The 26,390-nt window shown below is 35.6% G+C and overlaps 1 protein-coding gene across 1 annotated transcript in view; it reads left to right on the forward strand.

Moving 5' to 3' along the window:
* Positions 1–26,390, forward strand: part of LOC115912708 (lipoxygenase homology domain-containing protein 1) — a 137,154-nt gene that overhangs the window by 64,754 nt on the left and 46,010 nt on the right. The window contains exons 18-28 of the mRNA XM_030964372.1: positions 3,675–3,894; positions 5,207–5,361; positions 7,256–7,469; positions 8,770–8,960; positions 10,462–10,672; positions 15,785–15,936; positions 18,654–18,732; positions 20,279–20,410; positions 20,892–21,073; positions 21,601–21,687; positions 25,238–25,370. Coding sequence (XP_030820232.1) covers positions 3,675–3,894; positions 5,207–5,361; positions 7,256–7,469; positions 8,770–8,960; positions 10,462–10,672; positions 15,785–15,936; positions 18,654–18,732; positions 20,279–20,410; positions 20,892–21,073; positions 21,601–21,687; positions 25,238–25,370 — 1,756 coding nt within the window. The remainder of the gene's footprint in view (positions 1–3,674; positions 3,895–5,206; positions 5,362–7,255; positions 7,470–8,769; positions 8,961–10,461; positions 10,673–15,784; positions 15,937–18,653; positions 18,733–20,278; positions 20,411–20,891; positions 21,074–21,600; positions 21,688–25,237; positions 25,371–26,390) is intronic.

Below are 26,390 nucleotides of genomic sequence, written 5' to 3' on the forward strand. Positions count from 1 at the left end.
ATGGGACAGAGTGTGAGATTAGGATGCCCAAAACTGTTGTCCAAAACACTACCACAGGAAGTACAAAATGAGCAATAGTGCTCTTCAAGTAGGACTGTTGATAAATACACAATAAATTCTGGATGTATTTTGTGTTAAGGATAAAAAGGTGACAGAAATTTTCAAGTCACGTAATACAATAATCCAATTCCACAGTATGAGATGATGCTTCAAACGACAAGCAGAAGGATTTCTGGATTTTATGACAGATGGCTGTCCAATTGAATTTTAGTAGGTTTGATGAAACCCTATTAACTAGAATAATTTATGGAGTGGGCGGGGGGGTGTGATTTGTTTGGGTTTTTTTTTTGGTTCTAACAGAAAAGAATGAAAAGAAATTACATTTAAATATGCACCCAAACAGTAAAATTTACAAGGCTTTCATTACCCTAGGCATGACGTCTTTGAGAAGCCCTGTGTAAGTTAAAGAGAAGATTTAAAATGTTATGAAATTCTTTAATCATCTTTATCAGTTAGCTGTCTCTGAGATCTTAAGAAGCCCAGTGGCTACTCCTAATTTTAAGAGCCTTACTCTTAAAGATTCCGTCATGTAGTGGAAAACATATTGTGTTGTTTAGTATGTGACAAATCACGCCAACTCAGCTAAGATTCCAAGTTTTGAATATTAGAGAAAGCTATTCAGAAGAAATAAATGTGAAAAAATTAATTAGAAAATTATAATAATGAATGAGGTAAAGTATCCTCTTGCACGTATTCAACAAATTTAAAACCATGACATTCACTGGATATATGCTTTGTGATGGATTATATGTCTGCCTCTGCTTCAAAGTTCATGTTGCATCCATTAATAGACATTGGTGGAGGGAATAGACAATTTTGGTACCCAAGATAGAATATCATATTCCAAAGGAAAACTGCTTGTACTAAACTGCTCAGAAAAGGATTGCAAGAATGATGTAACGGCAGCGCTGGGTGCAATGATGGAGCTGAACAAAAAGGCTAATGCTGGCCGCAGCTGTAAGTGAAAACACAAATCCATGAAAAAAGGGAAACTATCTAATACACTCATTTGAAAATAGCTGGTGTTGAATTCCATGGATCATAAATAGTATGATTATTAGTACTTGCTGATTCGATGGCAGTCAGGGAATTAATTGTGATTTTGATTCTAGAAACAGAACGGACGATTGTGGCTTCTAAATACTCTGTCCTGTATTCTGGAATTATTTTCCTATAAATCTCCTCTGTGCATTTCCTACAAGGATTATACCACATGTATTTATGACAACTTAGAATCCCAGCGAATTGCAAATTAGGGTAGCAGAAGACAAAGTAAAATGTGAACTACAGCTTGCCCTGTCACATAAAAATAACCAAGTTCTGTACTTTTGCAACTCCCAAACAGAGAGCTTTTTGGAATAAATTGTTCACAGCATTTAGAATAGCTGTGTGATACAGTCATGGGATCCATGCATGAGAAAAAAAATCTGCAGGCAATAATTTTAAAAGTCAGTAGTCTGGTTCTGAAAGAGAAGAAGCAATGACTTTGTTGTCTGGGAAAGAACTGTAGTTTAGATGGGTGAAGAACCTGTGCACTCTCCTCTCAATGAACCCAAATAATTCCTGTTAAGTTTAATAAGGTGGAATGCATATTTTGCAAGGAATTAATCCACTTAGTCCACCACAGCTAATGATACAGAGCTAATTATATCCTTTGCAACATACACAGCATGAATGAAAAATCTTGATGCGCAACTCTGCCCACTCATTTCCCTTTTCCCAGTGCAGGAGTGGGGACTGAGTCAGGGACATCTTTGATCTCTGTCAGCATGATGGCACAGGGCAGGCCAGGCCTAGAGAGGGGACAAGTCTGGTGCCCTCTTTTCTGGCGTGTAACTACTGTTGGGTGGCCTTTTTGGGTACTGTGGAGTTACAGCTCAGGAGCTGAGAGGTTCTGAGCAGCCCAGGGCTGTTATATAGGCAACGGAAAGGAGCTCTTTCCTGCTCCCTAAACAATGCCCTGAGTCGTGAAATTGTGTAGGAGTGGCATGGCTACCATTTATAATACTTACCTCAAGAAATTCAGACCAGAAGGGATCTTTTAATCCATCAAGTGAAATTCCTCCCTACCAAAGGCCTCTTTTTATAATTTCTGCATCATAAACTGGTCATAAAATTCCTGTAAAATGGTTTGGGCAGGTAGCTTTATTTTCAATTAATTGTTCCTCTTCATACTCTGATATTTTACTATTTCTTATGTGCATAACAGTTACTAAAAATGACGTCCAACTCTCTCAAAATGACAAAAGCACATTTTTTTAGTACCTCTCTAATTAGAATGAGGAAGCTGGTAATCCCCTACATGCTTGTGCTCCCTGTGCATGAACTACCTTTAAGTGAGTGAGATCAGCAGTGAGGGGCTGTCACGTTCAGAGCTCTGCTGAGAAGCAAAATAAATTGATCTGTTAGGTCTGTGCTCTGTCTTAGGAGCCAGTCTGCTGGTGGTGCTGACAGAGCCAGGGCATGATTGTGTAAGGCTAATTTCAGTTTATGATTGTGATGTTATAGGGTGTACAAAGGATTTATTCCCTGGAAAGAGACCAAATCCTATGTTATGACTGATAGGGGGAAAAAAATATGGGAGAAGAACAAAGCCACTGCAACATTTTTTTTGTATTAAGTATTTTGATACTTCATAAAAAAAATTGTTGCCTTTAAAAATTACTAGTTCTCACAATCACTAGTTTCACTCAAAATCACTTCCCATCCTGTCTTTCTTATAGCTGCCCAGTGCATGGCTGCCACATTACTTCCTGTTGTTCAGAAGACTTATCATGCAGGGGTTAATGTCATGCAAATCATTATCCACAATCAGCAACCAGTTATTGAATTTCCATATGTAGTATGGGAACAGGGCTGTGTTGTCCTACAGAGTTATTTCTGTAACATAAATTATTTATTTTTATTCAGAAATATCCCTTTCCTTTTAAGAACAATTGGTTGCAAAGTAGTTTTATGTTCTAGACAAAACCATTTAGCAAATGAGAACTTAGTAAAACTTCTTCACCAGTAGGGTTGCCGAGCACTGGGACAGGCAGACCAGGGCAGTGGTTGAGTAACCATCCTGGAGCTATTTACAAACATGCTGATGTGGCACTCAGGGACATGGTTTACTGGTGGACTTGGCAGTGCTGTGTGGATGGTTGGACTTGATGATCTTAAAGGTCCTCTCCAACCTAAACAATTCTGTGATTCCAGGCTTACAGTAATCATCTTTAAATTAATACCTCACTTGGCTGCTGATATTAGAATCTTTAATTGTAAGTTAATGCTCTCTTTCTCCAGTAAGGTCACAACTTTCTGTGTTACCTTTTGTCTAAATAGCCTAAATGCACAGATCATCCTAATTTTTACTGTGACTCACTCCTAAGTTATGCTTACAGTATGTATGCTTACAGAGTATCATGCTTACAATAGTAATAAAGAACATCATTTCACCCATGATTATACCATGAAATAAAAAGGATTGATTCCATCATACGCTTATCCCACCCTCAAACTCAACTCTTCATTTATTTACTCTTAAGTTTAGAAATTCTGCACTGGGATTGGGGAAAATCTTTCTAAGTAAACCAGCCTTGACAGTACTCTCTTCCTCATGCTATTTGGTGCAGGTTGAGACTGGAGATCTGGGAGATGTATACAAGATCCGAGTCAGCTGTGATGGTGTGCCAGGCTTTAAGGGCTGGCATCTGAGGTCTTTTCAGCTACAAGAGCTGCCTATGAAACAAGAACTGAACTTTGAGTGCAACTGCTGGCTCACCCGTAAGAGGGGGGATAAGGAGCTGGTAAAAGAATTCCCTGCAGTCACTGAGGACCAGAAAACTTTACCAGGTAAAAGCACCAAGAAGGCATAAACACTGTAAATTAACTGCTTGAAAATAAATCAGTGCCACAGATATATATAGTGCTTTGTCTGGATTTGATATCTTCAGTGGCTCTGTTGCACCTGTCTTCACATATGCATTGCAAGAATGCTGAAAATTATATTTTAATTTTCCAGTTAAGTTGCATATTGGATTTTACAGTTGCTAAGTCTTCTGCATGATTTTGAATGAGAAAAAATGAACAATACAACTGGGCTTTTTAGGGAAATGAACATGTTCAAAGCCATGGAAACGAGTTGTTCTAGAGTTACTGTACAATCATTTAGCTTACAAAAGTTTTACTTGCTGATGTAAGTATCTGAAGTAAGCCTTATTGCACAGAAAGTTTGGGTTTTTTCCCTAAGGACTACTTTTTTGCCATGCTTAGAGTTCTCAGAGGTGTCCTTGGAATGTGAAGACTTACAGAAGTCCTGCATTTGTTCAGAAAAGTTAGCAGTTACACATGAGATAAAAGTAATTAGAGACATGACTGCTTTGCTAAAATAAAGTTCCAGAAGTTCAGATCGCTGAATACTCAAACCTATTCATGACCTTAAAAGAAAGTATAGTGTTACGTTAGTTAAATGTTAGCTCTGCAGAACTGTACATTAAAAACAACATTTGAAAAGTTTTGGTTCTTCCTTTTGTATGAGCCTGAATATATATGCAATTAAATAATCTTCCTCAGAAGAAAATCTGATCTGACTGTAGAAATTCATTCATACAGGATCAATATAAAGGCAAAGAATTTATAGTTTCCTTCTTTAAGTTAATAAATGCATTTTGTAAATTTTTATGCTTGTATGTCATGTCACGCATCCAGATGCTATGTTGCATCTGTTTGTTATTTAAATTTGCATAACCTTATTTTTATTCTTTGACCTGTGTTAATTGTTATCTATTTCAAAGATAATTCAGTTTTTAATTAATTTTTGGTTTAGTTCCTGAACTAACTAAAATGAGTTCTTACTTTCCAGATCTTGCACAATAAAACATTTGGGCCGAATTTGCCTAGATCCATAAGTCTAAATTGTCCAAGTCCAATTTCCTTCAAATGTCTAAGAAAGAGAATGGAAAGTTTTCATTGAACTTAGCATGAAGAGATCAGATTCATAAAGACCTGATTATTTCATTCACTGTGTAGCAGATTTTTTTGTAGCTGCAGAAATAAAATAAAAAAAACCTATATTCTTAATAAATATTCTGTGTTGATGTTTTATTTTAAGTACAACTTGTACTTAATCAGCTTTAATTAAACTTTTTCTTTTCTTTTTATACAGTTTATAAGTATGTTGTTTCTGTACATATTGGTGACCGCTGGGGAGCAGGGACTTTTGCAAATGTTTATATCACTCTCTATGGCAAAAGAGGAGACACAGGTGTGAGGAAACTTGATACATCTCTAATGAAAGGAAGAAAATTTCAAAGAAATAAGGTAACAGCACCATGCTGCAGTCTTACATGTGCAGGGGTTAGCACTGCATCAAATATAGCTGAATGCCTGCTCAGAATACATCTGGCTAGATAGGCAAGAATTTGGAAACATTCAGAGAATTTATCTTTCAGATATTCACAGTAGACCAATGCCAGTGTTATTTATTTCCTGTACAAGAACATACCCACATGGCAATAAAGGCTTCACATGAGCAATACAAAGCACATTAGTGGGGAGAACCTCTGTGATCATGCTTCTGACTTCTTCTGTTCCAAATTTAGGACAGAACAGGGAGTAAAAAATTGATCAGTGAAAAACTAATTAGAGAAATTTCCATGAGACTTTTGTAGTCTATGATGTTTCTGAAACCTCAATGCCACTTTGAAATACCAACTCAATATCGGTAAGTTTAGACAAGAGACAGAAGTTCCACTTAGAAAAAGAATGCAAATAAAGCCAGTGTTTCCAGATAATCACTATAAATAAAATTCTTTTGTGAATTAGACTTTCACTCACTGAACATGGACATTTGAAAAAACTTATGCAAAAGTGTCCATTGTCAAGGAGAGGCTTAGATTTCTGTGAAATAATTTTATTAGATAATTCTCACAGCACTTGTTCGGGTAAAAGTGGAATCAGTAATGAACTGAGAGAATTTCTAAATTTCATTCCTGTGTATTTCTCAGAACCATGCCTATATACAGAAGACAGCTCTATATTGTAATTATTTTAATTTATGTTCATACATGGATTTATTTCCTAAAATATCTTAATTAATGAAATTAATGATTTCTGTTCACAATCAGCTGCTGGGTTCTGACTATTATTAGAAAATAAAAGATCTTTTTGTTATATGAAAGTACTTTCAATATTAGTAGCAGAAAATATGCTTCTCCAATATTTTATTTAAAAAGTAATAGGGACAACACATAGGACTTTGGCAACTACTGTATTCTTTTAGAGATGAGCTTGCTAAGATCTTGGTTCTTTTAATTTTTTTGACATTCAGTTTAGTTAGTTCCTACTACTGAATTCTTTTATTTGAATTATGGTGTTAATTATATTCCTAGACATTGCTATTCAAACTCCAGTTGTTCATAACTTTCTAACCTTTAGCAGTTACTGTGACATCCATCTGGCCCCTGGCTGGGCCTTATGCAGAACATCTTACTTTCTTACAAAAATTTAGTGGAGCATACAATTTCTTTCTTTGAAGTTCTCATTTTTACTTATCTTGTTTTTTTTGTTCCCTTTTCTCATCTGTTGCCACTTGTGTTTACTTGTCCCTTGTCTTTCTCTGCCTTCTCCATTCTGCTTCCCTTCCCATCTCTCATCTTTTACTCTTCACTTTCATTTTAACTTCCTCTCTCACTCTTCTCAGTTTGCTCCACAGTTATTTTCATTTTGTGAGGAAAGGAAAACAGTCAGGTTTTCTGACTACTGTAGAAGAATTATAAAGCTATCTTGGAATAAAAACACTCTTTTGATTTCTAACTTTTGTTTAGAACTATTAATATATATCTAGACTTGTATGATAAGCTTTAGAGACTAGATATCTGAAAGATGGAAATTTCATTAGAAAAAATTTTTTATCATAACTGATTGTCAGAAAATTGAGGTATATAGATTTTAATGTAATATGAAATGATTGATGCAGTGATATGTATTGACCAAACATCAAATGAAATTAAAATGCATAATTAATGATGAATATAGGAATAAATGCTAGTTCTAATCAGTGTGTATTTTCTTAGCTTCAGTAGGGAGATGCAATGCTAAACTTTACAAAGAATCAGACTTTAAAAATTTTGAATTCTCAGATGAATTAAGGCCTATATTTTCCCCAAAGTTCAGGTCAAAATTCTGTTTTATTAAGTATTTCCCTGTTTTGCAGGTGGATTCATTTTTGGTGGAAGCTGTTTCTCTGAGTCATTTGCAAAAAGTGGTTATAGGTCATGATGGAGAAGGCTATGGAGCAGGCATGTACCTCAAGATGGTAACAGTCAAGGAATCACAAGATTCAGACAAAGAATGGGTCTTTCCATTGTGGAACTGGCTTGATACTCATCTGGGTTTGTGTGAGACTGTTTGTGAGATTGTAACAGTTGGTAAGTTCTGCAAAACTGACCTGCCTATTTTTATATACATATGTTTGACTACAGCTCGTTCAGATGTCTACAGTATCCTTCTTTTATTGAAAATGTGAATTTTCAGTTTGATCTTTGTAGCAGAGCCACATCTAGTAAGGTCAAAGTTAGTATAATTCTGTCTTCTCAATGCTTTGCATGTGGAACACCTGCCTTTCAAATTAAACACAGCACATTTCAATGAGAGATAAATAGCCAAGCTTAGGATGTGCACCTCGTGGGGATAAATAGATTAAATTTTATGTACTATTTTTTGGCCTAGAATCTCATTTGAAATCTAAAGAAAAATTACTTCAGTGAAATGAGCCTAGTCTTTACCTATGAGAGTATTTCACAGCACAAAGCAGTCATTCTGGTATGCTTGTTTCTGCTCATTTCACATCTACTACTATGCCATGATTTGCACAAATCTAAACCTGGATGCCCTTGGCAAAAGAACACTTACACCAGGACCTTTAGTCATTCAAAAGTAGTAAAAGATTTCTTCTGTCAATCCAGTGAAAAGAATTCAATGCAAAGAAAATGAACCACAGAACTTTGTCCAGAGTAAGTAAGACACAAGAATGTCCTTGATTCAGTTGTGTGGTTTTTCTGAGTTGTAGAAAGTACATTTTCCTGAGCTGTTCCTCTTCATGAAAACATTTTCACTCCACCTAGACTGGTTAAAACAGAACTAAAATGAAGAATAGCAACAATTAATGAAGAAAAAGAGAGGGAGATAGTGATATTGATCTTCTGAGCATCTGGCAAATAACTTTGTGTGTTTATTATAGGTTACCTGCCAGTCTCACACTATTAAAACACCTATTATTTTGCTAGGCAACATCTGGTGACAAGCAAAGTTCATTAGAATTGTTCATTTTGCATTTGGTGCCTGCATGCTACATATGGCTACATGCTCTTAAATGATAAATTTGCTTTAGTAACACCGATTGCTTTTTAAAGAACAATTACTTAGACCTCTAAAAGTTGACTGAATATTCTCTTACAAATTACTTCCAAACATGACAGGGAAAATACATTGGCATCAAAAAATGCCATTGAAACTAAATTTTAAACACAGAAAGAACATTAAGCTGCTAAATTCTTCACAAAAAATATAATAAAGATATTGATGTGTTCTTCTTAGTGAGCAGTTGCTATAGATACAACATAACCTGCAAAAAGAGCTTTGTTTGTGTACTGTTAAGGCTGTGGTCCTGCTAGATTATGCCATTCTCTCATGCTGTCATCTTTCCTTTCTCTTTGATAATTTTTAAAGGTAGAAGGTCGACTCTTAGTCCTAAACTGCCTGAAATCAACAAGAAGTCATCAGGTTTCTGGATAATGGATATCACTGGATCTGACCTGAGTGCTGAAGAGGATCCAATATGCCTTTCTTTTATCTTCTACGGCAACCTGAGTCACAAGAAGTTGCCACTTCAAGTCACAGGAAAAACAATTCAGATCAAAGTACTTCAACCTTTCTCTGTTGCAAGAAAAGCCTACGAATCATGTAGCCAATAATCCACTTAATTCTGAGATAAATTGTTTCTTTAAACTAAACTACCAAATTGATTTTTAAGCCCTCTGTGTAGTTTGGCATGGATCATCATTTTTGTTTGTAGGTAGCAACACATGAACAATGGTTTTTGAATGAGCAAATTCTCCCAGTGTCTCATACTGAGAATGCTTAAGTGAGCGAATCGGTCCCTTGGTGCACATTGCAGTGTATATAGCACGTGGCAGGTACTGATTTACAGGCTTTGTTGATCTCACAAAAATCAGCAATTTGTAAGCATACAACATGCCATGGGATACTGTAGAGCTTTTGGGACTGATGATAGAGAAGGAAGAATCATAAATGAGATTAAATGCACAGAAGGTTAATTTTTCTCTTTTCTTTCTCATGTAATTTATTCATCCCCACCATCAGTTTCTCTGAACTGTTTTTTCTAGTATGGTTTCTTTTTTCCCCTGTTATTTATAGTCTCTTCCTTTTTCCTCTTAATGAATTGAATTTTATGATTGAGCTAAAGAAATCATTTGTCGTATTTTGATGCTCCTCTTTTCTTTAGTGAAAGAGGAACTAAGCAGACTAGACTAACCAAAGACATTATCCAAAATGAGGAGTACTCAGTAGGTTTTTCCAAGCTATTTCCAAGAATCTCTGGTAAATACAAAAAAAAAGTAGTATGAAGATGGAGGTGCCCTCTCAGAGGAAAGGCTGAAGTCAGGTCACATGGACTTCTACTATCTGGGCATACCTAAAACAAAAAAGCAGGGGAAAGAATCCAAGAAGTATTGAATAGGAAAACACAACTTCTCTTTCCTCTCTTTTTTTCCCTTACAGTAAAAAAAAAATAAATTCAATTTATCATTAATTATAGTATCTAAGGCCACCTCTACTTTCACCTACTCAAGCAATGATATGTCCTAGAGATGGTGCATTATCCCCAGTAGAACTAGATTTTTTTTTTCTTAAGTATGAATGCAAGATTTTAATGTACATCTATGATCTAGAGTGAGGATGAAGGATGTCTTGAATGTTTCCTCAAAACTGGATTAGCTTTCTTTCGAATTTATTATTAATTGCATCATTTTTATTGTTGTAAGAAATATTTCTAATAGTGTCCAAAGTTTTAAAAATTGGCTGAATCTTCTGTGCCTGAAAATAATCTACTGAATCTGTGTAATATTTATGAACATTGTGCCTTGTTCTGTGTACAAATTTCAGCAGCGACTGACATTGCTTGTTCCTTAATATCAAACCTCAGGCATTCCATCTCCTATTTGTGTTTTTAAATCAATTTTGTATTGATTAGAAATTAGTAAAGTTGATTAGAAAATAGTACTAGTCATAAATCTGCCCCAATTTTTTAGCAACTGAAGTTTGTTGCATACAGCTGTCAACTACATTTGTTCTGGCACAATTGAAGTGAGATCCATTCATCTTCTCTTTCATCTCACACAGGATGAACTGGCAGGTATTGGCTCAATATACAAAGTTCAGGTAACTGGCCCACACAGTGAGCTAAAGCAGCCATGGCACTTAGATTTACTGCATATGAAGCACACAGACACAAAGGAAGAGATGTGTTTAGCTTTTGACTGCTGGTTCAACCCTAAGGAAGACAAATGTGTGGAGCTGCCAGCTCTCTATGCAGATCAGGAACCTTTGCCTGGTAAGCTATGTCCTTTTTTGTTGCTGGGATCAGGATCTGTCTCTGGAATACCAGTATATCTCTTTTGGGCCAAAAATACTGTGTGAAGATTTCCATAAGAATTTAATATTAAGGCATGTAATGGTTTGGCACATGATTTTACCACAAAAGAGAAATCATTGGTATGAAGATTATGAGAGATGCTCTAACTGATGATACCAAACACAGTATTTGGCTTCTTTTACATTAGATGGTGTTCCAGTATTAACTCTTGATTATTTATTATCTCTTCAAATTAATGGTATGTCAGAAGATGAGTACAAAATATAATCTACTGTGTGATACTATTTGTCTCTTCCTATTCACAAGAAAATATATGTGATCTAGAAACAAAGTAAAGAAGGAAAGGATTGCAGACCCCCTGCACAACAAAGGTAGAATTTTTAAAATGCCACAAAGTGATATTCAAGAATTCCAATTAGTGTTTTATTGATGTCAATGAGAAATTAATAGCACAGCAAGTGATGTTCTACAAAAATACACATTGAGTTGCATGTTTCTCTGCTGTTAGTAGTACATGTGAGTGATATGATGCCAGAGAGATAATTAAGTGATTTCTGCCAACCACCCCCAACCACTTCCCCTGGAACAACCAATTGTATACTGATAACTGGATCACTAGTACTTAAGGACAAACTTCCCATTTTTTCAGCTCATTAGAATAAAGAGGATTGATGGAGAGAGTAAAGATCATATATTGAGGCTTTTAGTGCCAGTTAAGAGGTTTATTGCTAGAGGCTATAGTACAAAGAGTGTTCTGCTTAAATGGAAACTAATAGAAAAAGATGGAAGCAGCCCAGAAAAAGAAATAAAATAGATCACATGGACTTTTGAAGGCTGTTCTCTAAAGAGAGTTTCCTAAATATTTCATTTAATTTGAAGTTGGAACTTGAAAGAAAGAGCTAAGACCCTTTAAATTTCTGGTTTTGTGTGGGTTTACATAATTTAAAAAATTGTCATCTTGTATTCATGTACTGAAAAATCTTACCATTTCAGACTTTTGATCCATCAGATTCAAAAAACATTGGGTGTTGGATGTAATATATGTTGAATTTTCATTCATGAATGTAGTAATTCCAGACCTTATTAACAGGCCCTATTTCCCTAATTTATTTAAGAAAAAACAAGAAGGACTGTAAATATGAACAATTATTTTCTGAATTCAAACTTGTTGAATTTTTTACTACATATAAAATGTACAAAAATTTTAAAAAGTTAAAATTCTAGAACACACCTCTCAAAGCCTCTATTGTGGAAAGATATATGGTGCTAAGAGCCAAATGGAGACACTGTCTGAAAGCATTATTCTGATATGTAAAATAATTAATTATTGAGGTGTATTAGAGATTTAGGGTGTTTTTCTTGGAAAATTTCTGGGAAAAGACATGTATATGCTCTCTCTCAAAAATTAATCTTTAGATGGAAGTACCTACCAACCTAGAAAGTTTCTTACAAGCCATTTTATGGGGTCCAGTGGTTTACAACTGGAAGTGTTAATATCACTTTTATTCTTTGTGGTCCAAATACTACTTCAGTCTAAAATTTATTCTTCGTTATATTTTGGTTTTATTCATAGACACACACACAAGAAATAAATAAAAAAATAATAAAATAATATGTATTTACTCTCCTATCTTTAATTTATGGATTTTTTTTTTCCTTTTTAAATGAACATTAGGTGATTGCTTTCAGTTTTGCAATATGTTGGCTTACATCGGAAAGAGAATTTTTATAAATAGGATTGGGAAGAGACAAAGAATTAAAAGCTTGAACAGAATACCTTGCCTTAGTAGATTTTTGTTGTTGAGGTATGCTGTTCATACAGAACACAATCAGAATGCTCTCAAACTCAGCCTAAAACTTTTACCCCATTTCCCAGCATCCCCTTTCAGTTATGACTCCTTTCATAGGGGCTACTTTGTATACTTGTATTTCCCTTAAATAGTGGAAAATGAATAGTAAATATTCGCTATGCATACATTGAGCTTTAAATTATGCATCAATAGATTCAGCAGTTTCAGCTGAAAGCACCGACTCAGCAGAAACACTACATACACTTCTAAGCTAAGCTCGTGGGTCTGTATATTAATGATTCAAATATTAATGGACAAAAGCAGTAAAAATGTGAGCACTGTGCTTTCTCATCCACCCCCATGGAAGTGGGGGGTCCCCACGTGGACCAAAATATTTTGATCTTATTCGTACAAGTAGCCTTTTGACTTCAACAAATCTGCTCACATGGCCCAGTTACACAGAGGCAACGCTCTGAATGAACAACACAGAAACATCGTATCCTAACTCCCCTGAAAGCAAAATGCCATTGGCTAAATGCTAACCAAAGTGTCACCTGGACAGCTCATGTATTTTCAACCATCTGGAGCTCCAGAAAGATCAAGTCTGTGTAGCTGTGCTGACTTTAATGCAGCTATGTTTTCTTTTACCTGGCAGCACATTTTTAACTCCCTTGAAGAAAGAAATGAGATATGTTAGGGCCCCAGGCTGGAAAAACTCTTGGTTTACTTCTTATCATCAAATATGAAGTGATACCATCAATTATAGGAATTTTCCCAGTCCTTAGTTTAAATTATTAAAAAAAAATAGTCCCAGGTGGAGTCCCTGAAGCAAATAGTGCTGCAGTGAAAAAAGCTACATTTAAACAAACAGAATTTTTCAGACATCATCCTCATGAAATAAAAGGCAAAGATAAATAAATACATTTCAGAGGTTTATTGAAATGAGCACACTTTTATTAGCAGACTTATGCAGCCCTTATAATTTAATAAATCCTTTTAAATATTAATGTTACAGTCTATACCAACCCACTCTTTAAAATTGTTAATCCTGTTATGGGACCTTTTTTTTTAGAAATAGAAAGGAATAACTATATAAGATGTCACAATATTTGAATTCAGACCTTTTGATTATAACACTCAACATGAATAGCACCAACTTGTGAAAAGAGCTGTAAGAAAAGCTTAAAATAAATATCCTCAGAACACTTTTTTTCCCCTCCTTGTTTTCCTATCACCTACGCATAAAACTAAATGACAGCTTTAGCTTCTGGGTTCATTGAATCATTCTTAAACCTACTAGAACTTTCTCATAATTACAATATTTTTAAAGAATGTACAGTTTGCTTAAATAGACCATTCCTACCTTGGAAAATAATTGATTGAAGAAGAAAAATATACTGAGAATATCAGATGTTTCCAGGATGTATACTCAGATATTTATGTATCCTATGATGTACATTAGACTGAAATACATGGTTCAGACTTGAATAATGTGCATTTCCATGCTCTCTAGCTTGTACTGTCAGCTGTGAAACTGAAAGTGCTTTGTTTCTCCTTGATTTCACGTCTGTCTAAAGCACCACTGCCCTCCTTTGCACACCAGAGTTACCTGGGAAAGCAGATATTGTAGAGCCAGCCAAGTTCCAGGGAGGGACAGGAGGCAGAGTGAGGCTGGAAGACTTTCTCCAGCATGTAAATGTCACATAGTCTAGATGTTGTCTGTGTTTTACTGCTACATTGATGAAGGCTGATAATTTTTGGTAGTCAAACATAGCTCAGGACTTGTAAACCCCTGGATTTTAAGGCTGTTCAGTTCTTAAAAAAAAAGTTTTATTGTTTGTGATAAAAAATGTTCAAGAGATAAAACAAATAGTTTCATATACACTCTTGGTACATGTGCATTGCTCATCACCTGCATCCCAAATGTGACTCTGCATTTTACCGTGGAGAAAAATGTTGTCCTTATAAAAATATTAGACAATCGTGTTTTACAAACATGTGTTGCTACAAGAGCCTAGCTTTTATTCTTAGGCTGAAGAAGCAATGCCTGTGGGAAGCAGAGGAACATTTAGATCATCTAAATTTAGACTCCTGAGTTCTAGTGTTTATCTCTAGAATGTGTGGGAACCCATCAGAGGTGTTTTCTATAGCACCTGCCTTCCCCTGCTGGCTACATAAGAATCTCAGTCCTGATATAGCCACCAAAGTTAGGTTCCTAAATTGACAGTACCAGCTCATAACACAAATGAGCCCAGATGAACACACTATGCAAATGATACTTACTAGTATAATCTGAATTAGAGCGCACATCACCAGAAGGAAAATAAAATCTATCCCCCAAAAACCATTCTTATTTTGTCCTGGGGCCCTTGTTGTTAAAATGATGTAAATAACAGCGAATATTGAGACAGTGACCTGCTTCTGTTTAAGTGTTTCCTTGTTCCTTGTTTCCATAGGAAACTCAGGGGCTGAAATAGGTCATTTAAAAAGTGAACATAGGAGATTTCCATGAAGTTTCTTTGTCATGAATTCAGTCTGGTCTCATCTGCATCACTTCTCTGGGTATTGTGACAAAAAGAGGCCAGGAAGCAGAAGCTTCATATAGGGGACATAGGTGTCTCTTCTAATCTCTGTACTATGACCACAGCTGAGAAACTAAGGAATGCTTTACCTTAAACTCAAAAATTGGTTATCTGACCTGGATTTGTGGGCCATTAGTGATAATTAATGGCAGGTTCTTTGGAGAATGATACAAAATGTCAGTAGGCTTTTCTATTTATATGTTAAAGCTGATGTTGAAAGAACTTTTAATTCATTATTTTTATTTCATATTAACATATTTTAACTTAAGAACATTGTGATAGTATTATGGTCTAACTAGTGATAAATAAAAATAGAGGGAGGGAAAATCAAAGAAATATTCGTAAATAATAGAAAGAAAAATTAGACTTCCTGAAGAGGATGCATGTATGGCTTTTTCCTTAAGAAGGATTTTCCTACCTTTTATAGAATGGAACCATACAAAATAGATCCTGTGCCCCAAACAGCAACCAGTAGCACTTATTTTCTGGGAGTGGTGTTAGAGCAGAGCAAATCTATATTCTCTAGGTTGCCATCCTGTTATGCAGCAGGAATGTGTTTTGGTTATGTGTATGTCACCAGAGCTGAAGAGACCTTGTTTGGTGGTACAAGAATTGGTATTTAATGTGGGTGTCCGGCAAGATGACAAGTGTTTTCTCCTGCTGACTTTTTGGGTTTATTTTGTCTATTTTTTCTGAAGTTGTGGAGTATGAAATCCATTTGCACACGGGAGACTTGAAGAAGGCAGATGCCACTGGAGAGGTTTATCTTCTTATACAAGGAGAAAAAAGTGACTCGGGGAAGCGATGGCTTAACTCGAAAAACAGCCTGATCACTTTTGCTAGGGGGCAGGTAAAATAATGAGGAAAAATATAACTGAATCTGTGAGTGTCTTTTTGTTAGAACTTATATTTTCAGAAAACCTTTCATGGATAGAATATCAAAAATATTAGTGTTTTATATTGCATGTAACAATTGTCTCCATAGCTAACATATTGTTTTTAAGCATCATCACTGTCATGCTACAGTAAAACAGTTAAGGTGATAAATTAATTCTGAATTGGACTAAACGACCTCTAAGAGTTCTGTTCTAATATTCCAGACTTTTAAGGCCAGGGAGGCATCGCTGCTTTATTAAACTATGTCTGTTTGTTAGAAGTGATAACATTTCTGTAGGGTAACTTACATTTTTAGCCCCTCCATCTAAAGTAGTCTATGAACTCTTCTTGTTAACTTTCCTGAACACTGTCAGTGTTCCAAGAAGACTCTTATTTTTTCATGTTTCAAATTTTTCCACCCACTTCTTGCTTTTTGGTAAACATATTATTGCTTTCTGAGATTAAATAGCTTTTCCTAGAAGAGTAATTCCTTGAGTAGTTGACAAAAGAACAAAGTAACTAAAACAGACTTCACATCAAAAGGAAATATCTCTTTCAAATCAGAAGAATATGTCTAGCTGATACTTTGTTAGATCCTGTGTTTAGAATTTCATCTAGGAATTTTTTTTGTTTTAAGGAAATAATTAAATTAAGTACTTGGAAATCTTCTTTTAGGGAGCGAGAGAGAGAGTATTTCACTCTTGCCAGCCAGCCTAGTGTTGTTTCTTCTCTGATGCAGAAAGATAGAGAAATGTACTTGATATATGCTTAATTTATTCTTTACGCATACCTGTGTTTTTTTAATCTGCTTTTCTTACTATTTTTAAAGATTCTAGAAGATACAAGGTTTTTGTATGAAAAGAAACCCAGATATTAGTCATTATGTCCTCTGTATTTTCTTTCTCCATTGTGGAAAAGAATATGCATGCCCAATGTCATGCACATCAAGAACTGATCAAACCGGTCACAAGCTCAGAGTTCACAAGATAAATCTGAAAATAATGACAGGATAGTAAAGCTCATCTTGTTTGAAGGAGTAATGTAGGAAGTTGTATAGATTTGTCTTTTTGACGATAATAGATAGTAGTCCTGTGTAGTATGTCTTAAGGATAGTGTCAGAGAAATCTGAACGGCAAGACTGCCTGCTGCAATGGATAAGGTATCAGTACAAACTAGAAGAGGGGCAGATTCCTGTTTCTTTCAAAAACCCAAACTGTCCCAATCTTTTAAAAAACTCTTTATTTTATAAGAATGTTACATTTTTGCCAAGAATAAAACTCATACTGAAAAACCTGAACAATAGCACTTGACTTCTGTGAATCCTCATTCCTGTGGCAGTACTACTCATCTGCAAATTCACAAGGATTTTTTCTGTATAATCCAGATTCTGTGTCGGTTTTTGAACAGGATTGTTCAGACTTGCTAAATCCTTCCTCTGAAATTCTAAAGGGCTTTTCTATATCCTGGGCTATAAGACTCTAATCTTCTTCTTATAGTAAAGATTTTGAGTAGCAACTCTTTGGGTATTCACTCTCTTGCGGTTCTCTTTACTCCAATTTACTCTCAAATGATGAATGCTCTGGTTTCAGTAATTGCTCTTTTTTTCTAGATGATTCTTTTGACTAATATTATTCTCACAGACATTGAAATTCTGGAACTGTGAGACTATGGGAACAATGCAAGTGTTTTATTATTTTTTTTCAAACCTACAAACTAGTCCCCAACTGTTATATTCAAACTTGCATTTTCAACCCAAGTTCCCAAGACAGCTGCTTCTGTGTTCAACAGAATAACTCATGAAGTCACATGAAATAAAAGTCTTAGCTGTAGAGATTTAGTTTTGCAGCTGGTTTCTCAAAAGATTAGATGAATCCATTCATAAATAGTATGTTTCCAAACCTCATTTCTTCGGGCCCAGTTAAAAAAAGCCAATGAACATGCATTTTAAGCAACATGTCAGTGCACATATTTCTGTGAGCTTTCCCAGCGATTATGAAGATGACTGTTCAAAGAAGAAGATGAGTATATACAGGCAGGAAGGCAAATAAACTATAAAGATTTACTGTATGGAAGAAAGGAAAGATTTCATGAAGTCTACTGATCATTCAAGTCTGTTGTATGTAGAAAATTTGGCCTATTACAGAGATGATTTCAAGGAGACATCCTTATCCGAAAAGTACAGTGGTTAAAATCTTCACAGATACCATTCATTTAATTCCCATTTACATGCCTAATTCTCCCTAAATTAACTGTGAATTTTAGTGAAAATTAAATTGCTCCAGATTTTCAGAATTATTTGACATCGTGTATTTATCAGTTTCATTGCAAGTTAGGATCTGGACCAAAGTAACTTTCAACACACTGGGATTTTTTTATTTCAGTCCATGAAGGTATGAGAAATGAGAACTTTATTGCTAGTGTGTGTATCTGATTTTTCCATAAATACTTCCTACTAAATACGGAGGCATTCAGAAATTCATAATTCATAATATCAACTGGATAAGATGAGCTATAATACATAATATTTAATTATGAAGTCAAACACAATTAAATGGCATAGATGAGATAAATTCACTTCTATCAAGGTGCAAAACAATGATCAGATACGCCAGGCTAAACTGATAAATACTCAAAACCAGACTCCTATTAAGTTTAACTAAAAATATAATTTTGATTATTTTCATATTGCAGGTGGATATTTTCAAAATCAAATCTGTATACCTTGGCAAGTTGAATCAAGTTTGTGTTGGATTTAAAAGTCTTAGAAAAGGTTGGTAATTTTTTCGGTTAATGTAAGATAATAATGATGTAGATTATTAGATTTAGGTGACCCTAGTGCTTCAGAAATGTCTGAAATGTAACAGAAAAGTGCTTTTTAAAAAATTAGAAAATATGAAATTGATTTCCATTTTCTGTTGTTCATTACTTTTTTGCATTATACATGTCAAGTATCCAGATACAGCTTGGTTTTACTAAAATCTCCAAGGGATTCCAAGGAAATGTTGTGACAATGTAAAATTGCAAAATTATATATGAAGTTGTTCTCCATTGAAGTTTCTATCTTTTTATAAGCACAGTCAACAATGCTTTTGTTTTTCATGAAGTGATATGCCATCATGCTTTTGAAACTTTTGTAAATTTCTTCTTCCTGTACATTTTTAGATGATAGATAAGTCAAAAAAAGGAATTTATTTCAGGACTATATGCTTCTATGTAAAGATGAGAACATAGAATTGGTTCATTAGATTGAGAAGCTGAGCACAGAAGAAAGGCTGTTCTGGCCTCACAGGTTCTTTCCTTCTAATCCATGCAAAATATTTTTTTAGGAGATCCTGCATATGTGAGGTTGACTGGCAGATAAAAAGGCTTTATTGCAGCAGCATTTTTTCTCATCCTACTGCTGACTCCAAAGCAGCTATTGTAGCTAAAAAAAATTGCTTATTTCTTGAAAAGTAATACCAACAGTAAGGAGTATCATGAATTGGTATTTTATTCAATCCTTTGGCTACAATTTTGGCCCATTGTTTTTTAAAGACAACAGAATAGAGATTCTACAGGTATTTTACTCCTGCAGGATAATGTTGATAATGGAAATGATTGTTCCAGAGTATGATAACCTGAGTCTCTTGTTCTTTCTTCTTTTCTAAAAAACCCCAAGATTACAAAATGACTCTGTAGGTTAAACTCGGACTCAGAAAAACAAGATGAGAGACTATTTGCTAGATGGTAACATTAAAATGAGCACTCAAACTTTCATTCACTTCAGCAAGACTGGGAGTATAACAAAGTTTACCAAGACTAAGAGATCTAATTCTACAAATGCCTTGTTTCCAAATAATCATGGTCTCAAATCAAGATAAAATCAGCTGAAGTTTGTTCCTTATTATATACAATGGTATCTCTCCAGAAAGAAAGCTGTGAGTTGAGTGGATTTTCTGATAGCTAATGTCATAGAAATCCTGATCCTTTTTCCATTAGGACATTGATAATATTATTTCCTATTGGGGTTTCTTGCATCTAAAGACTGCATGCAGAAGCTTTTCCATACTTTGAGGTAATAGATCATTATAGCAAATCTATCTCTACATTTAATTTAACAAGATCTGTAAGAACATTTACTATTTTGCAGTGTAGTGGAACAGATAGAAACACATATACATAGCCAATATATTTTCAGAAGTTTTATTTCCTTAAGAAGTCTGTCAAAAGAAAACCTTTTATTCATTTGATGAAAGTAGAAACTTATGACTGCATACACAGGATATTTTGTTCCTTAAAAGGTATAAATTAATAATGTCCTGTTTATTTTCAATCAGATGGGTGGTTTTTGGAAAAAATTCTTATAAAAGAAGTCTTCTACCCTTTTTCTACACATGTTTTTTTTCATGATGGATGGATCAATAAACGCTCCAAGGAAGATTATGTAGAAGTTGTAATTCCGCTCAAAGGTAATACAAGCAGAAGTGTCCTTCATTTCCATGAATCACTCCTGCATGGCAGAGCAGTTCACAACTGGTACAAGGTTACATCAAATTTTAGGAAGAACTTGGCATTGGTATTCCAATGGTGAGGGGCTGGGCCTGGACCAAGGTGAATCATGCCTTCTGTGAGCAAAGGGGAAGAAATTATGCCTGGGATGCAGAAATTTGAAATGGCAGTATTGAAAGATTCTCCTCTGGCAGGACATTTCCCGTTCTTGGAACAATACAAAAAGAAGAGGCATGGCCTCTGTGTGAGTGTGACATGGATCCATAAGGCCACTGGCCTGGTTTTCTACCCCTCCACGGAACTAACATGAGTAATGAGGGATTTGTGGCTTTGTTGCTGAATTTCCTGCGCTACATCCAGCACTACCAGGCAATATAATCTTTTGGTTTATACTGCCTTACAACAGATATTGTGCTAAATATAGGTTTACTTTTACTGCAGAGACATCTGTGACATCTCTTCCCACGGAAAATTTAGATGCAAAAAGTAGAGGACGATGGCAAACATGGGTGCACTGCACACAAGTACCAGAAGATGTTCCTAACATTCAAGTTGTTGCATTTGGAAGAAAAGGGAAATCACTTGCACAGAAAGTTCAAAATCTGAATGATACTCCCTTTTTGGTTGGTTTCTTTTCTACTTCATACAAGTCTTACCAAATAGTTTCAGTAAAATAAGAATTGTAGCCAATATGTATGACATGCGTACTGGTTGCTTGTCAGAGTTAATGTTTATACCTCTGTGTCTTAAATAAACACAGCTTGGAGAACTTCTCGCTTGTAGGCCAAAACATATCACTTAGGAAAACTCTCTTGAGGAAATGCCAAATTTGATGTGAAAAACCTCATTAACTTTGAATTAAGTCAGGGGAAAAGAACTGGCCTTGAAAATACAGAATTCAGTTGTACATTTCCTTCCTTTTCTTGTGTTGGCCTATGCTCTGCAACCATTTCCCTCAGTAAAAAATAGACATAATTTATGATACAAATGTGAGTCTGAATTAACTTGCACTCTTAATAGGACTTCCTCATCCTAACACTAACCCCATTGACCAATATTATTACCTGTTGTATTTATTTTGTTTTGGATTTAAAGTATGCCAAACTGTTGCATATGACATATATTTAATTATTACTATTTTTTTTAACAGTTGACCATTGGTGACATTGGCGATATAACAAAAGTCTCCTTTGTGTTATGTAGTCCATCCTTGAGAAGAGGAATTAAACTCCACAAGGTATTCCAAATATAATACATATAAACTTGCAATAATTTTCAACATAACAGTAAATAACTTGTTGAGACATAGATGGTCTCAGTTACCTGGTGTCTACAAATGACTGCCTACAGCTTGCAGACCTCTTTGTGGGTAGCACGACCTTGTTTGCACCTGTAGGTGTATATTACTATAGCTCTTCACTGGTGTGCAGACCCATTATGCACAGTTCATCCTGCTGATGTTAGGAAATGTTAATTCCTGCATGGAAATACTGACGATCTTCACAAGACCAACCCACCTGTGGAAGCCAATTAAGATAACATTCAGTATCTATTCTTTGCAATATGGCCATCAGTGGGCCTCAAACCTCTGATTTAGTTTAATATGTCTTTAAGAATTCTCATAAAAAGGAATGGAGAAAGGACTTAATGCTGTCAATCTTAAAATCGAATTACAATTTAAAAGTATCTTTAATATTTAAACTTGAAGGTTAATTCAAGGAAAAATTGTGTCAATGAGCTCTGCCTATAGGCAAGGGCAAAAAGCCCCATTGTGGATTAACACTGAATTAATCTGAAGTAAAAGAATGATTTCCTGAACTGTGCCACAGAGTCCCTTAACTCTGCTATGGATTTGAAAGATCAAGGTGATTCCTTAAATGCATAAAGACTCCAGAAGCTCTTCTGATGGGAAATGCTAGAGACAGCTGCATTCCAGACTAAAATGTGAATGGGCTTGTGACACTCAAAGGAATCTTGAGTCTGAATTTATGAGCTCCTCTGGGGATAGAGGAGGTGTTTATCTTACATTTTCTCCCCAAATGTGTTCTGTGTCAGTTAATATTTTACTCTCTGTTTAGGCTATAAAAATGGAAAGAATAGGTAAGCAAAGCTAATTTTTCATTTTAAATATGCATCTCCAGGCCATTTGACAAAACATTCAAAAAATATTTTGACACTATGTTTAATATATCCATTGTGTAATATAAGACTTCAGCCTCCAGACCTAGTGGCTCAAAACATGGGAGAAAATTCATAGATGTAGTAGTTTGCTTTCTGCTTTCTTTTCCAAAACAACCCTATGCAACTGGTTAAGTGATTTTTTGTCTGTATTTTCAAATACTTCACAATTCATTTAATAATTGGTTTATTAGTAGTTATAAATTGTTACAATCTACAAGAAGTCAGTAGGTTGTTATAGACTTGAGTAGTTCCTTGTATGCATGTGCGACCCACAGCACAATCCACAACAACATCTATTGCTTTTGCCATTAATATGCTTATAATATGAAATACTAATTTATTAGTCTATTTATAAATTAGTTATTAACGGAATCAATCTAAAATGTAACAAGTTGGTCTCACTCTAGTAGGATTCTTATAATGCAGAAAAAAATAAAGATGTTGTATAGAAAATGAAAAATTACAGGTAGATGTCAGGATGCATAAGTTTACTATGAATCAGTGGTCAAATCCAGACCCAGTTAAATAAAATTACCTTCTTTGATTTCTTTTTAAGTGAAAGAACTAATATTCAAAGTTCCAGAAATTTCTCAGAAACACAGATGAAACTGCAAAAAGGAGATAAAATCCCTACATTCTTTTTGTTACTCTGTCTTCTCCACATTGATGTTTACAGGGTTATTCCAAGTACCAGAATTTTTCCTGTTATCTCCTACAGTTTTCTGCAAAATTCTGTAGTGAATTATACAACCTTAGCTAAAATTTATGTATTTTCTGTAACATCTAAAGATATATGTACTACAGAATGAGTAGCTAATTCTTGCTCAAAAAGAGTTTCTGATCTTTCCTAAAATAGAATACAAACCAAGTTTTTTCATTTTTTTAGAATATAGAAACACTATATGATTTGAAGATTAAGTTCACACTTAGATGTAATCTTAGAACTAGCAGAAATTTGTCAGGTATATTTTATTTTAAGGCCAAAATCTGCATAAATCCACACACCTCATTTTTATGAGTCCAGTTTCTGCAGGCTGTCTGCCTGCATACGCAGGTAAACCTTAGTGCAATTTTAAGACAGATAGGAGCTTGTGATATGTATTGATATTTGGGCTTGCACATATTGATAGAAGTTAGTGGGAAATATTTTTATATAAGAAGAAGGTATACATTTAATATAAAACATCTTGTTATTCCAAGTGCAAAAAATACCTATTTTTTGTAATCAGTGGGCTGCAATTTAGTGGAATTTAACACTACCTAAATAAATCTACCTTTTATTCAAGTACTTAATGGTTTAATTCTGGAAATGGTTATGGGGTATTGTTTACTTTCATCTGGAAGCCCTGTGACTGATCTTGTAAATCACCGGACAGAATGAATAAGCAGTAATGGAAAACATTAGGTCATTGCATTTCTAAGAACTCAAGGGCAGCACAGTCTGACAAAATTTTTGAGAGTGGAACTGTCAAATTCCCAATAATTTAGTTGATCTAATTAAATTATATAAATATTTATACATCTCAAAGCTTGCAGTTCAAATCTGTGTGAGGAAACCTGTACTCAGGATTTCCAAACGCTTGTATGTTTATTCTGTATGATGAACACAAAGTTTTGCTGTTGAAGCTGCTGTCAGTACTGGAAAGAAGTGACCACAATAATTTTGAGAATCCCCACCTAGGAATTCCAATTACTTACTGTCCTGATGAAATTAAGTTTTTGTTTCTTTTTGTTTCCTTTTGTTTTAAATGTCTTGGATATGCTATTGCTATACAAAGACATCCTGAAGACTGAAGAAACTGTTTCTGCCAACTTGCAGTCATTGGCTATTTATGAAGTTCAATATTGCATGTAATAGCTACCACAAATGTTTCTGAATATACTTGATAGATTTTTACTCTGTATTTTATAACCTGACCTAGGACAGAGTACATGATCTGAGTTGGCCTCCCGTGAACCTGATTTCCACCTTGACCCTCTCAGCGGAGATATGTGAGCGCCTAAAGCTGTGCTTCCTCAGCTGGTTTGGATGTTCCAAGTCCACACACTTGGAACCTAATTTCTTCACTCTCCAATAGATACTTAAAGCCAAGTAGAATGAAGTTGGACCTAAGCTTTCCCATTCTATTGAAATTCATTCTTCAAATAACTTATTTCCACAGGCAGCCCTGAAAGCCCCTGGACACCTAATTTTCGCCAACTTTGAAAATCCTACCTGAGATAGAGCAAGACTCATTTAAAGAAACAAAAAGTAGCAAAGCAAATGTTTCTGCAAAATGGGCATATATTACTAAAATTGATGTAACTGTATTCATTCATTTGACACTCTGAAATTGCAAACACATACAGGTCAATTTAGGCTGTATCTCTCATTGGTTCTTCACAAATGGGTCCTATGCTTGTGTTGATATGCAATGAAGAATACACCTATAAACATCAGGCTGCAGAATTAGCAGCTTGAAGAAGCTGCTCTAGCTGTTATGCAGAATCAGATAGCTGTTATAAAGTGTGTGCAGGAGGAAAAATAGGAAAAAAATGTCAGTTTCTATTGGGATGGAAATAGGAAATAAAATAATTCAAATAAATGAATTTCTTTCTGTATGCAGCTTCAGCTGAAAGACCTGGACACTAAACAAGAGTTGAGCTTTCACACTGAAGCCTCTTGTCTTTTTGGAGAGGACGGATCTGAGATGGTGACAGAGCTTGCTGCGGTCAGGCCAGACCAGCCACCACTCAGGGGTACGCTATTGAAATAATGAATACATGAGCAAATGCACGCACACACTCAGAATTGTAAACTGCCTAATAGGATGAACACAAGGCACAAGATTGCAAAGCATTTTATATATAATAAAAAAACCACTCAAAATTACTTTAAACTATTTGTTCAATAAATTGTGGGATCACAGAATCACAGAATGACTAAGTTGGAAGAGACCTTCAAGATCATAGAGTCCAACCCATGCCCTAACACCTCAGCTAAACCATGGCACCAAGTGCCACATCCAATCTTTTTTTAAACACATCCAGGGATGGTGACTCCACCACCTCCCCAGGCAGACCATTCCAGTATTTTATCAGTCCTTCTGTAAAAAACTTTTTTCCTAATATACAACCTATATTTCCTTTGGCCCAGCTTAAGACTGTGTCCTCTGGTTCTGTCAGTTGCTGCCTGGAGAAGGAGACCGACCCCCACCTGACTACAGCCACCTTTCAGGGAGTTGTAGAGAGTGACAAAGTCACCTCTGAATCTCCTTTGCTCCAGGCTAAACACCCCAGCTCCCTCAGTCGTTCCTCACAGAGCTTGTGTTCCAAGCCCCTCAACAGCCTTGTTACCTCCTCTGGACGTGCTCAAGCCTCTCAATGTCCTTCCCAAACTGAGGGGCCAGAGCTGGACACAGCACTCAAGGTGTGGCCTCACCAGTGCCCAGTACAGGGGCAGAATGACCTCCCTGCTCCTGCTGGCCACACAATTCCTGAGGCAGGCCAGGATTCCCTTGGCCTTCTTGGCCACCTTCTTGGCCACACTGCTGGCTCATGTTCAGCCGGCTTTTGACCAGTACCCCCAGGTCCCTTTCTGCCTGGACACTGTCCAGCCACACTGTTCCCAGCCTGTAACACTGCAGGGAGTTGTTGTGGCCAAAGTGCAGGACTCGGGACTTGGACTTGTTTAACTTCATCCTGTTAGACTCTGCCCATCCACCCAAGCATTCCAGGTCTCTCTGCAGAGCCCTCCTACCTTCCAACAGATTGACACAC

The sequence above is a fragment of the Camarhynchus parvulus genome, chromosome 2 (assembly GCF_901933205.1).
Source record: "Camarhynchus parvulus chromosome 2, STF_HiC, whole genome shotgun sequence".
Taxonomy (NCBI): Eukaryota; Metazoa; Chordata; class Aves; order Passeriformes; family Thraupidae; genus Camarhynchus; species Camarhynchus parvulus.